The 14,438-nt window shown below is 36.2% G+C and overlaps 1 protein-coding gene across 32 annotated transcripts in view; it reads right to left on the minus strand.

The window, feature by feature from the left end:
- The window catches only part of LOC109094588 (collagen alpha-1(XIII) chain-like), a 96,298-nt gene that overhangs the window by 44,401 nt on the left and 37,459 nt on the right, over window positions 1-14,438 (minus strand). For 23 of the 32 annotated variants that reach the window (XM_042768554.1, XM_042768552.1, XM_042768558.1 and 20 more), the window contains exons 3-5: window positions 13,374-13,418; window positions 10,565-10,572; window positions 2,942-2,968 (exon numbers count right to left, since the gene is read on the minus strand). In XM_042768554.1, coding sequence (XP_042624488.1) covers window positions 2,942-2,968; window positions 10,565-10,572; window positions 13,374-13,418 — 80 coding nt within the window. The remainder of the gene's footprint in view (window positions 1-2,941; window positions 2,969-10,564; window positions 10,573-13,373; window positions 13,419-14,438) is intronic. The other 9 variants (XM_042768559.1, XM_042768550.1, XM_042768547.1 and 6 more) reach the window with 3 other exon arrangements.

Here is a 14,438-nt window from a genome sequence, read left to right on the forward strand (position 1 = left end):
TTAAGCTGACCAATGTGATTCTAACTAAATGTCTATATTACTAAACATTCACCTACTGTACTGTTACATTTAAAGGTAATGATGCAGGCATGCCAAATACTGTCTTGAAAAAACAAAAACTAGAAGTCAGCTACTCAAGAATTTGATGATGAAAGTGTAGTGGTCAGACAGCAAGCATCACCAGTTGTTACATGATACCACTGAAGGCAAGGGGTTAATGCAATGTATTTTTGTATTAGGCCCATTTCATAATCACGGTTCTTGCATAAGATTGCTAGCTGATCATATGACAGATGATGAAGTGAATGAATAAGACAGCAGTGTGGAAGCATGACAGTTTGTTTCCTATTGGAATGGCTTAAAAGAACAGTTCACCAAAAAATCAAAAAAAAAATCCTGTCTTTATTTATTCACCCATTCCTCACTTTAAACCCACATGACTCCCTTTCTCCCTCTGAAAACAAAAGGGGAAAAAATCTGAGGATTTTTTTTCCATGCTGCTTTCCAATGCAATGACAATGGACAGAAACTGAAGCATTAAAACTTTAAAAATGACAGAAAAGCACCATATAGGTTAGTGAAAAATAGGATTAACAATGGAATGTTTTCCTTTTAAGTTCCATGTAAAGGTGTGGAAAGTCTTGAAGACATAAAAAAGCTGAATTTTTATGTTTGGTTGAACTATCCCTTTAACAACTATGAACCCCATTCTATCATAATCATAACTATCCAATTACTATCCCTACTCAAAAATCCAACAACTTCTTTCAATTAAGGCAAAAACACAGAACTTATGGGAAATGTGTGAGTAGTAACTTGAGATCTTGATAAAATAAATGGTCATAAGGATTAACCATTCATAGGCCTGTAGCGATGCATTTCTAAACATTTTATGCTATTTAATGTGGCTATAAACTCCTGCAATGTTGAAGGGACTTATGAAAGGCTGTCCATTCCTACAGCTGTTTTTATTTGCATTCCTAATGTTGCAGGTCAGTGTATTAGAAGGTCTGGGACCGTTGACAGCTTGCTGACGAGTCACTTGAGTAAAACATAATGAAATGGTTGTGTGGGTGAAGGGGTGGGTTGGCTAAGCCCCCATTACTCATCAGAAGTCAACAAAGCATTTGCTATAACAATAAATGTGCTCATAAACCAGCTTTTCTTGTGCATAGTTATTTTACTAAGCCCTAAAACTATTAAGATAAAGGTTCCCAAATTAGAAGTGCTCATTTAGTTTGACCTTCAGAGTTAATTCACCGCCTGCTGCTGAATGTCCCAAGAGGAAAGTCACTTGACTGAATTCTCCTGGCTCTGTCCAAGGTGCTGATTTGACATAGTTTAATATTGCTTTATGGCATTATTTAGTTACCACAATACTTATTAGTTACCATAATAAATGTAATGATTTCATGCATTAGTTTATATATAAAATAAATAGTTTTAAATAATTTATTTAATATGATTGTTATCCTCAAATTAAGTACAATACACAGTATAAGCCATACACTATAAAAGTCATACAGTACTGCCAATATTCAACACAGTCTTTGTGAAAGAGAATCTTTCTATTGTAGAAAGTATGTAAAATCATCTAGAGCTTTAGATTAGAAGTAGCTTGATGAAGTACACCACAAAGTCCAGACTTCTCCAAATGAGCCTTAAAGTACCTAACTACAAATCAGAAGTGCTAAAGAGTCATACATACATGTGAATGCGCAGTAAAGCTTAAATATACAAACCACAAGTATCCCTTAATAGTTCAATGGAGCGTGAATGCCAATATCAATATTTTTTAAGGACTAATCTAATGGACACATTTCGTGTAACATGCTTACCACCCTCCCCGACCTTCCATCCTAAGAAAAAACTAAATTTCATTTCATTTCCTGATGGTGCAATCAATCAAAAGCTTTGGCAGGGATTCCATCCCCACTTTGACCAGCCCTGCCAACAATTTAAACAAAAAGTACACAAAAAAGATTTTACGGCAAAGTTTCACAAGAATAGCTGTCATGAGTGATGGGCGTTTGTAGGTTATAATTGGCAGGTAGGACTAGAGTTCACATTAGATGGGATTATTTTAGCATGCCATGATGAAAGACAGATGTGTTTGAATTTTGGTCAGTAATATTAGTATTATAGGTTAAAATAAGTGGAATCCCACCAAAGGGCCTAAGAGAATACAATCAAGTATAAAGTACAGTGTGCTAACTTGAAGGAAATAGAGATTTGTCCAGTGAGCCTATCTAAAAGATTCATTACATTAAGCCTAGCTTAGCTTATCTGGTTTAGGGGAATGTTCAGTGGGGTCCAAAAGTCTGAGAACACTCTGGATTCCTTCCTCATTTGATGCTTTTTTCCATTATTCCATATTACAAGCATAACTATGGACTGAAACCTGATGATCATGTTCTTTGGTGTGATTTGAGAATGATCTAAAGAGCATCTTGAGCTTCAAAGGATGCAAGATCATTTGAGTTTATATGAACAATGTCATAAATTTATTTAATTAATAAAAAAAGAAATACTGAAATACATCTTAATTTTACATCATACCTTTTCTTGGTTTACATTTTTTTTTTATTCCTAAATTAAATTTACAATGTTGTCATATACTTTAGGCTTTTGGACTCCACTGTATATTGGTAGTATTAAAATACAATTTTAATAAAATAAGCCACTTATACTACTGTACATATATTGGTTGTATATCCTCGGTCCCTTTGTTAAAAAGAGGTCTCAGTGTGTCCAAATAAAGAAGCTGTATATATGTATATATGACATACTGCAAAATACATAATTCAGTATTTTTCATATTCAAGTTTCTGTTTGAATTGTTTGGATACAGCTTCTTAAAAATAAGACACTACTAAAGAAAGGCAAAATGCAAGAAAACCAAACAGACATATAGACACATTTACACATTTAAGACAGTTACCGGAAAGCCTGCTCGTCCAGGTGGACCCTGAAAAAGGGGTGAGAGAAATGGGGACAGAATAAAGAAAGAACCAGTCAACGATACTAATTAAGAACATAACACCCTGCCAAGCCATAATAAAATTCAGTCTGCTTTTACAATGAGTTTATTTCAATACTGAATAGTGAATCGATTTTACTGAGGAACTTTGTGATCCAGCATTAAATTTCATTGTGGCAAGGCTCAAAGGTAGCAGCAGGAAAACACTCCAAAGAAGCATTCCACAAACGCAAACACCATCAAATGCTTTCCCAACAGAATATTCTCTGGACCCCAGAAAATCTTTTTTAATATCACAACATGTTCCTTTTATTTAATGGCTTTCAATTTTTCATTGAAAAAAATTTAATCTTTATTTTTACAGTACAAATAAAATATAAACATCCTTAACACAAGACAGTTTACTCCAGAAGAAATACAGGTAATAAAAACTGTTTTCCAGAAATATATTTCAACCTTAATTATTATTTTTCTTGTTTTAAGTAAAATTTTAGTGAGGTTTACACTTAAAATATATTTTTTTAAATTGCCCATTTGATAAAAAATTTAATTATAATAATATTTAACAATAGTCTGATTATCTAACACAATTTTTTCTCAGTAAAATCTATCTTTATTAAGGGTGTTTATATAATTTTTTTTAAGTGTGAAAGTCAATTCAGTTCATGTCATTACTAATCATGATTTATATTTCAGTAAGATCATTTCAGTACTCAACATTTAGTGCCAGAATGACCAATGAATAGAACCATATGTCAGATTAAAAAAGATGTTCATTAAGAGGCCCACGCATGCACGAAACATGGTTTTACAGATGAAGGTGCTGGCTGAAAATCCTTATCTCATGCTTGACTTCAGAGTCGATTGAGGAGATCGCTCTGGTTTAAATCAAATCAAATCAAATCAAATAACAAGTTCATTTCCTTCAAGGAGAACCATTCCGCTGTGGGGGGGAAAAAACTGTACATTTTTCATCGCAGAGGAATAGTGGTAAAAAAAAAACCTGACAGCTGCTTGATTCAAAGAAAGATCCTTTCTGTTAAGACCGCCTTGACACTCTTCATTATCTGATGATGCATTTATAGTTCATTTCATGAGCCTGTGGAAGTGTGTACTAGTGTTTGTGTGTGTTGGCTTTCCTCTTGGACTACAGTGTGGAGAGGGAAGCCATTTATCAAGCCTCAACCCAGGGGAGGAAACTATTACAGACGGACAAAAACATCCGTGGCACTATCTTCTGTCTGTATGCTTTCATATGACCATACACCATTTAAACCAAAAAAAAAAAAGGTTGAACCTGCTGAACACGGACTAGTGAGCCAGACCTCACAAAAAAAATTAAAAAGGCTTATAAATTTGCAAATTGTGTTTCTATTTAAATCTAGTGTTTTGGATAGATTTCCGTGATGTTTATGTTTAGGTGTACAGTAGGTGTCAGTTTAGGCGATATTAGCATTATCCTGTATTATTTGGAGTAAGTATGATTTTAAAAAAAAGAAAGAAATTTTTCTTGAGCAGCAAATCAGCATTTGAATGATTTCTGAAGGATCATGTGACACTGAAGACTGGAGTAATGATGCTGAAAATTCAGCTTTGCATCACAGGAATAAATTACATAGTTTGAATAAATTATATTGTTACATTGTTACCTGTTAACCCACACCTGGACGCCAGCACACTGAATGCTCTTTGTTTGCATGTGTCAATGTTTACGAATAGATTAAATTAAACAGGACAAAATTAATCTTTACAAACTATATATCATTATAAAGGTCTAAGCCTCAAGCATCGATGACAAATCGCTGTTTTTCAATGGAAAGCTTATAAAAATGTATTTGCTAAATTTGTTTAAGCAGTAAACATCAAAACATTCATAAACAAAACGCAGTACATACCAGATTCACCATAATAACGAGTCGTAATAATGAGTCATAAACACATCCACAGCTGTAAATCCCAGTTTAGTTAGAAAGGTAAGGGTCCACTGAACGACATCCCAAAGAGCACTTTTAGTCCAACTAAGCAATAACATTGTAATATGGATGGTAATTCCTTTGTTCACGTCTCATTTCTTCAGGGACAGTATTAGTTGTATCCATTATGAATTAACTTAGGCTCAAAAAACTGCATCTTGGTAGTAAAAAACAGCATGGTTTTGTAGCATACAGTGTCACAAAGAGAATGAGACCATCCACTAAAAAAAGTCAAAGATACGCGGAATATTGTTTATTTGAATTCTGGCACTTTCTCGCGATGGCTCGTGACGCGCGCTGTGACGCACCTGTCATCTGATGTGGCCGTAACAAGCGATCATCTTTTTGCACAAATAATTATTTCTTTTTTTTTCTTCAACATTTTACATATATGTGTGTGTGTTTTGTGGGGAATGTGGTTGTATCTGCATGATTACCATCTGTTTGAGCACAAATCAGCATGCTATTACTGTGTAATCACAGCTATCAGTGTGAATGCAGTCTATATGAATAGAGTGTGATTGACTATATGGCGCATCTGTATGATTACCATCTGTATGTTCGGCCATCAACATGTGATTACTGACTGTTTGAGCAACTATCAGTGTGAATGCTGTATTTCTATCAATCTCAGGATGCACTGTCATTGGCATACATAGTTAATTCTTTTTTTTTTTCCTTATTTATTTTTATTACTCAAATTATTCTTATTGTATTTTTCTAATGCTCAAATAAATCACTTATACAATGTCTAAGATTCTGTCTATTGTTTTCTAATTTAAAAAAAAAACTATGCAGTGGTATGTTTAATGACTAAAATAGTTTGTAGAACCCTTCAATACATTTGGTAAACATTTTTCTTCAAAAGGAGGGGGAGGGGTGGACAAGACATAGTCTCAGAAAAATGGTTGCAGGAATAACATCTGTCATGGTATCTTATTCAGATTTGAAATAGAAACTCATGAGACATGTGACTTTCAACCCATCACTTTTCTGGATTGCTCCAGGACTGATTACATGAAAAAAATAATAATAAAAATAAAAATTCAGTGTGGTACAATTTTTTTTCAAGGCACTTCAGTGTCTATAACTTTTTATCTTTTAGAGCATTACCAACTCTATGATGGATAGTAAAACCCAAAGGGTCTTCTTTCCAAAGACACCAAAATTGTGTGTGTAGCACACTGACGTCAGGAACTGTTGCAATTTTAAGTTAGGTAGGGCATTTCAGCTGTGAGTCCCATAATGGGGAGAGCAGGTTAACAGTTTAAAACCTACTCAAACAGTTATTTTAAATTTTAATAATATTTCACAATGTTTTACTACATTTTGGATTAAATAATTGCATCCTTGAAGAGCAGAAGAGTTTTTTGTTTTTCAAAAACATTTAAAAATCATAGTGTCCAAATTATTGAAGAGTCTATACAAAAACAGCAATGTTAAAAATAAATACCCATTAAATATTTTTAATGCATTTAAATTTTATTGCAATCTTTACTCCAAGAGTCCAAAAAATAAAAAATAAATAAGTTTTTGCATTTCTGCAACTGGGCAATCACAAAATGCCTGTTCTCATTAAATCTAATGTGTGTCACTAAATGTAGACTGTTGAAGAATTTCCACTGTTGGGCCAGTGCGAGCCAGGGCTTAAAACGGGCCGGGCGGGGCTAATAGCCTCGGGCCAGTAGCATGAGGCCAGAATAGCGCAGCGTTTCCACAGTCAGGCCAGAAGCTCCGCTGCGCGTCACTAAAACCCGCCCCTTACACGCCTCTCAGGAACAACGTCATGCAACCCCATCGTTTCACCAACAAAGAGAAGTTATCAGAAAACTAAGAAATAAGTCACTGGAACTAGCGCGATCACAAAATGAACATGATAACAGCGGCCTTTTGTTTGCATGCTTTGTTGAATATTCAAATTCAAAAGCATCGATGTTTTACTGTAAGTGATACATTGAGCATAATGAATCAATTTATCAGGACTCAAATTAATCACACAGAAATAAATGTCTTTCTATTTTATTTATTTATTTTTAACGCTTATGAAAATAGCCTGCTTATTCAGTCGAGACTGTTTCTGTTTATTTGTAGCCACAGTAGCCTATATACATCAGATTTAGAATGAATGATAATAACTCTATTTTTATAAAAGCTCCCGAACAAAAATCATTATTATATTTTGATGACATGCTATGCAGAGCTAAACTCTCGAGACGAGACTTATGACACATAAAATATGTTACTAAATAAATACACAATTGTGATAGAGAATAAGAAGCTGATGTCTGATTTCTCCAAGTGGTTGCATTTACCATTTATTATGGTAACGTTAATGTTTAGCGTGCATAGTCTTTTACATCGCTTATAAATATTTCTGCCTTTCATGATGATTATAATCCACATCGGATCGCGTTATTTCAAACACTCGCTGCTGACTGAAAGTGAGTTTTGAGCTCAGCTTATTTTTTTTAAAGTTTTTAATCTTGATGTTATAGCTGTTATCTTTCTGAAATGAACAGCGCTGACACTCTCCAGACGCGAAGAAACTCCGCCTTTGTTCATAACCACTCCTCTAGGCCCAGCTGGCCCGCTTTGGCCCAATGTTTTCGTTGGGCCAAAAAACCCTGGCCGTTAGCCTCGAGGAAGCCCCGACGAGGCACAATCAAGCTCCGGAAGTGACAGTGGAAACGTGACTGGCCCTGGCACGCACTAGCACACCCGCTTTAAGCCCGACAGTGGAAACGCGGCTAATGAAAGACCATTAATAGGGTCTTTAGGTTCAGAAGGCACATATGTGACAGAACAGTGGTACAAGGTATATGAGAGCTGGACTCAGCTGGACCAGGTGTTTATAAGAGGCAGTGTTTTGAGAGAGGAACAGACCTCCGCTGGATGAAGCTGAGATCAGAACTATGTGTAGTGCTCTATGTGTGAGCTGGTCTACATGTGCTGTGTGTATATGAATGTGTTGAAGTATGTGAAGCAGGTCTAAGGTGCAGGTCTAGGTGCTGAGTGGGAACAGGCTACTGAGGTCTGCTGGGCACTGATCGGGCCGGCCCAAAGGAGCGTCTGGCGAGGTCAGAGGTCACCCACCGGAAGAACATTTCATTTGAGATCCACGGTAGCAGGGCACATGTGGCTCTCATTTAGCCCAGAGCACTGCTGGTTAAATGAAGGGGCTCCCCAGGGGAAATGGGGGCGAATGCTTCCCAAGAGTGCAACATTGCACAGATAAGATATATTCAGCAAACACAGGGCATTTACAGATCACATGCAGTACAAATTCTGATTTCAACAAGTATATCACTAATTTAATCACACTGTTCTTTTAAAACACAAAGCAGTACAATTTATTGTGAAAATTTACCTCAAAATACTGTTAATATCACATTGCCATGAATTTTTATTTTTGGTTGTGCATTAATATTTTTGGAAAGATTTACTAACCCTGCATGTGAATATGCCTACTTCCCTAGTATGTGAAAAGAGTAGTATTCATAAAAAAGCTGGCGAAAAGTACCTACTACTACTTCTGAAATGTGCATCCAACAGATGCTTTACTATCCCATGAGGCCATGGGACAGGATTTGTGAATGACAATGAAGTGATGCAACGGACGTTCGTAGGTCACATGACCATATAGTATAGTATGTCCGGATTTCATTCGCACTACACAAATTATATACTATATATACTATATAGAATGTCGTAAAGTAATTACTTATTTAAAAGAAGTACCTACTCGGAAAGTATGCAGTTTTGTACACAGTGTAAAGTTGTGTAAATTTACCATAGTTCTGTGAATTATCGAAGTTCAACTTCAACAGGAATCAACATATTTCACAACAGGTTCAAGTTGGTCACGCAGATGTGTTGCGTTAACAAACAGAAAGCTGTATGGTTTGAAAGTGACTTCTTTGTGAGCAGTGCTTCGTACATCATTACAATGCTGATAATAGACAGTGGATCTTTTTTGTGAAAATTTCCTAATTTGACCACACTGTGAGTAGATAAAATATATTGTGGAGACCATGCATACTTGATTCGTTCTCTTTAACCACCCACATATTCAGAATGGCCTATAAATATAAACTCATAAAGCACTGAAGCAGACTGCAAAATCATAATTTACACTAAACATAAATGATATAATACTGTATCACTAAGTCCCTGCTGATTTTCACCCCTAATGTTCATGTGCTTGAGACTGACTATTGCAATGTTCCACAGGAGTTTTCAACACACTAAAAGAGGTGCTTTCTGTCAGTGTAAAATGTTTCCTGTCACTACTAATTGTTTAAGGCTGGGTTTGGCCAGCCATGCCTCAAAACCAGGCAAAAGGCTATGCTCCTGTGAGGTGACCTGTGAAGAACCACAGACTATTATGCATTTAAACTTTTCAAAGTATTCACTTTCAGCCCACAGGAAAAGGCTAATTTGGAGAAGTTTTACAGTTGCCATCTCATCAGTAAGAGTCTTGTCTTAGTTTTCTTGTTGGATAATCTACAGTATATACTCTTCTAAGAATTGCCATAGGTCAGCGTAATGGAACAGCCCTCTAGGGCCATTGATCAGGCATCAGGCTTGCCAAACTCTTTCTAAAAACAAACACTGTAGTTAACGACTTATTGACACAGATTGCCAATAGATCACCAAACCTGTTTAAAGAAGACTTACTTGATTAAAATAATTCACTAACTATCTCTAAACAATCTTACTTGACAACAGTAGAAATATCAGCTTAATGTTTAAGTTAGTTAGACTGCGTGCATTGTTTGACAGTTCCCTCACCTGTCTTTCAGTTCTTCTCAATTTGCCTTCAATTTATGGGTTATATGAGCAGGTGTTTGAATGTTCATATACATATGTGAGTTTTTGGGCCCTGGAACCTTATCACCCAAAGGGATATTTTATTGCTCATAAGTTTAACTTTCATAGCTCAGAAGACTTAGAGGAACCTAATTTTATACTTAATTTATATATTTCTTTTGACCTTTTTTTTCTCATTATAACCTCATTCTGTAACATTAGCCCTCAGAAGATATATAAAGTTGAACAGGCTGTGTCTACCAATGCTGTCGTCTTCTATATCTGTGGCCAAATTCCCAGAAGAATGCATCGCTATGTCCAAGATAATGCCATGTGATTTAAGGTGAAGTGTGTCATTTCTGTGCCACTAAGCAAAACTGGAAAAACAATGATTGTTTTCACACAAGTCTCCAGAATACGCCCCCTCTATATGTGATAGGTTGCCCAAACTGACTCCACTCACATCATCGGTTGAGTCAGTTCTGCCATGTTGGGCTGTACAGAATGCTTAAAACAATCTAATCAATGTTTTGATAGAGCCACAGAATCTCTGCACATTAAACCAGATTTTATTTCAACATCAAAAATGTGCACACTTCACCTTTATATGTGAGGTGGAAGGAAATGAAACTAACAATTTCCATTATGTGTAGTCGTGTAATCAGCACTCCATCAGCAGTGACAGTAAGGAAACATATGAAAGATAAATTCACACTATCAAAACACACAAGTGCACAGAAAGCCACAGAGTTTGGGTCACATTACCACAATCCAGTCAACAAAGGGACCAACATCTACTTACAGGAGGACCTGCAATAAAAACAGAAAGAAAAAGAAATTAGTCATTAAAAAAATCATCTTGTTTGGAACATGTGCACATTACATCACATAACATTTGACCATGATGGATTTTATTTTCCCCAAAACATGAAAAGAAAAAGTCACGCCAATCTGAACCCAAAGAGAGTTTCCTGGCTGTCCAGCCCAGACTGAACTGATGAACGCCGCCTCCAATTTCTCTGAAGATCAGAGTTTACACGCAGGTAGTTTAAATAAGTGCGTCACAGTATAGGTTTGGTACGTAAATAAAATGTTAAAAAAATATGTTTATAATTTAGTTGATGACAGGATTGAAAAGCTTTTTGTGGAAAGTGTTGCTTGTCTCTGGCTCAGGGATGAGCAGTCAGCCCACCAAGAAACATACCACGGAGACCTGATTGAGCCACATCACTGGAAGACTGCCTGCACAGATAAATCACACCCCTTTTGAGTACGCGAACCCCACCCAGACATTACCAACTGTCCATCTCCTTCATATCAAATGCTAACCCTTACCAAAAAGTAGTATACTTCAAGTTTATTTTATTAAGTATACTTAAGTATAGTTCAAGTATATTTAGACTTTTTGTAAGTATAAGTCAAGTATACTTAAATGTCATTTTAAGTATATTTCTGAGAAGTACATAAAGCCCATTTCTGAGAAGTACATAAAAAGTAAACTAAAAGCATACTTTCCTATTTTTAGTTTAAAAGAAGTATACTAATAGCACACTTGAATAAACTTCTTTTTCGTAAGGGAAATCATACGCTAGCAGTGTTATAAACAGTGGAAACAGATTTAACTAACATCAAGAAAAGTTAAAAGTTTTTCACAATGATCCTGGTGGATAATGCAGAATAGATTAAAACCCTGAGGAAATTATGTTAAATGGAATTGAGATTTCTACACTCTTATTGGTTGCTGAAAGCATAATGAAAATATTCTTTAATATTTAATAAACAAACATGCAAGGGTGCAGATTCCATGTGGACTTAGTCATGAGGTTAGTTGCTTTGAAAGGTTTGGTTCTTTAAAATGATAATGTGAAAGGATTTTTAAGCTTTAAACAAACCTGATTTAAAATTAGTTAAACAGTCATTTTGAGTATTACAAAAACCACAATTTAAAATTATAAGCACATGCATTAGTAGGATGTACGGCCTCTTTTACATCCTTTGACAAAAACACAGCAATCAAGCAGAACGGAGATCTTCAGGATCTCAAGCTCTGTCAAGTAAAAACAAACTCAAAATTGCTGATGACAGATCTTTTCCGCTTATATCACCAGAACTCTCTTCTATAACTAATTATATTTGGAAAACTGCAGAACGAAACCAGTCCGTCAAAGCAATTGGTTACAGAACTACTGAACAGTCTGAATCATATGGTTTCTTTCCAGGTCTTTCATCCAGAAACCATTTTTTAGTCCTCTAAAGAGTTTGAAATTTTCAGGGCCAGAAACTTAGAGGAGTAACAGTATGAATCTTTGACTTACAAAAAAGAACTATATAACGGATGGAAGAGAGACAAAAAGTTCCAATAAAACCATTGTTTACTGCAGAAGAAATGTTTCGAGCAAACATGAACTAGAATTCTTCAACAAGTCAAACTGGTGCATTAAATATGGCAGCCTTAAGTAATGGCGCAGTCACACCAGTGACAAAGCTTTCCTATGGGTCCACCATTATTTTTTCCTTTCCTGTTTTGAGAATCCTGTATTTTCTTAGAAATCAGAACCGGCATTTATCAAAGCTGCTGCTGAGACAGCAAGCCCTATTTTAGGCCTAAAACAACAAGTGAACAACACACGCAAAATATGTGCGGTCATGCAAGAATAGCTCTCTGCACATTCCAGATCAATCTTTGTCATCATAAACGTTCTCATTTTACCCATGTGATCCATGACTCTTTACATGAAACCACTTCAAACGCAGAAAATATAGAGGAATCTATAGGTCATATAGTAGCAGCCTCCAATCACTCCATTGGTCCATTTACTGACCATCCGATACATATTGGTTGAAAAACAAAAATGGCTAAAATCATCAAATCAAATCTGTATGGCTTTATGCATCTTCAAGGAGTAAAGACACCTGAAAAGTGCTGAGAATTAGAATTTTAGATTATTTTCAATACACTTTCAAAAAAAGTGCATCATTTTACATTTGGGGTGCAGCAGTTTGTAACTTGGACAGTACCACAAAAGTACCTTATTTAAGCCTAAAAGGTTCAAAGTAGTACCTCAAGGGTACAATATGTACCATTTAGGGGTACAAAGTTGTCCCTTTAAGGTTTCTGTCCCAGACAGTGACAAGCTGCTGTACCTCTTAATGTAAAAAAAATTCTGACACTGTTCAAAGATTTGTGGAGTTCTGCTCGGCGATTTTAATTAATGGAACTAGGAACCTGTTACTTTCTGTCTATGTGGACAGTTCTTTGCTAGAAACAGCTGCAAAGAGTAACAGACTTCTTGTTTCAAGTCAAAATTCTATAAGCTCTTATAAAAATTCCATCTTGATGGATGTGACCCCAAACACCTTTCAATATTGCATCCAAATTTTGTCTTAATACCACTAATTCTGCACTAGGACTCCCTAGTACTGCACTAGTTTATCCTTAAATATATTCTGTAAAGTCCAAGCATCTCTGAATGTTTTGAAATCTCAATGGAGGATTGTGTTTTCATGCTTATCTTGCTATTAAAAGCTTTAGTTGTGCACATTCATAGCAGTTTACACACAACAGCAGTTCGTGGCATTGCAGGCACAGGCATATTGTACTGTAGACCTACCTGAAGCCCCATCACGGCCTTTCTTTCCCCTCAAACCGGGAGGTCCTGATTGAAAAACAACCTACAGTTAGTCCCACCGTTATATTTATGTATTGAATGACCCAAGCAATAGCTCCACACCACTGTAAAGCTTTCCCTTCTATGATTTATACTAGCAAAGCTATTCAAGAATTGTATTACAATGCTTTATTGCTAAGCAACACAGTTATATAATAATTTCATGACAGTTCTTTGGACCAAGCTCCCTTTGGATGCAATAATTAAAGGCAAAAATGGGGCTAAAAATATATGGCGGCAGCAAGAAGCAGATAACGTGTCAAAAACTGCAACAGCGCAGCCAGCAGTAGGATGAGTGGACGCTTTGGTGGACTGGGTGTGGAGAGCCTTAAAGCCCTGATGTGAAAGCCGAAACCGAGCACACAGACACGTGGAAGCATGTGTTCTGATTCCTGACACATTCTGGACTTGCGTCCACTTCCTGCTCTGCAGACAACCTTCATCCAAAGGCGAACTGAGCCAGGGTGTCAAAAATACTCCATGTGATGATGCCTAGAGGACTCTAGGTGTAAAACTATGCATGTCTAGAGGGGTATGTTTGTGTGAGAGCACGTGTGGTGGTACACTCAACAAACAACACTGAACTATAAACACAAGGAACATTTAATTGCTTCCATTAAATGTTTAGGCAGTGCTATGTCAGTTAAAGTATCGATATCAAGCCGCATATCACAACCACCTGTTACTGGCCTTAGGCAAGAGCACTGGAAAGTGATAGGAAATGGAGATCTTCTGTTGCATGCTGACACGAAGGCACCCGAGCCTCCCGTCCCACCTCTTTTCATAGTATTGAACACTAAATATTGAACTATGATGATCCAAATACATTCATAATTCTTGATATCAAAACAATTTCCAGTACTGGATAGACCTTTGGAAATTGTGGCCGCACAATGGTGCAATGATAGCATCCAATGGGAATATTATGGTATTTTTTAAATAGACTAGAACTGGAAAATATTCACAATGTTACTGGGTGATATTCATTTAGCATGGTATTTACTGTAC

Source organism: Cyprinus carpio, chromosome A13 (assembly GCF_018340385.1).
Source record: "Cyprinus carpio isolate SPL01 chromosome A13, ASM1834038v1, whole genome shotgun sequence".
NCBI classification, from domain to species: Eukaryota; Metazoa; Chordata; class Actinopteri; order Cypriniformes; family Cyprinidae; genus Cyprinus; species Cyprinus carpio.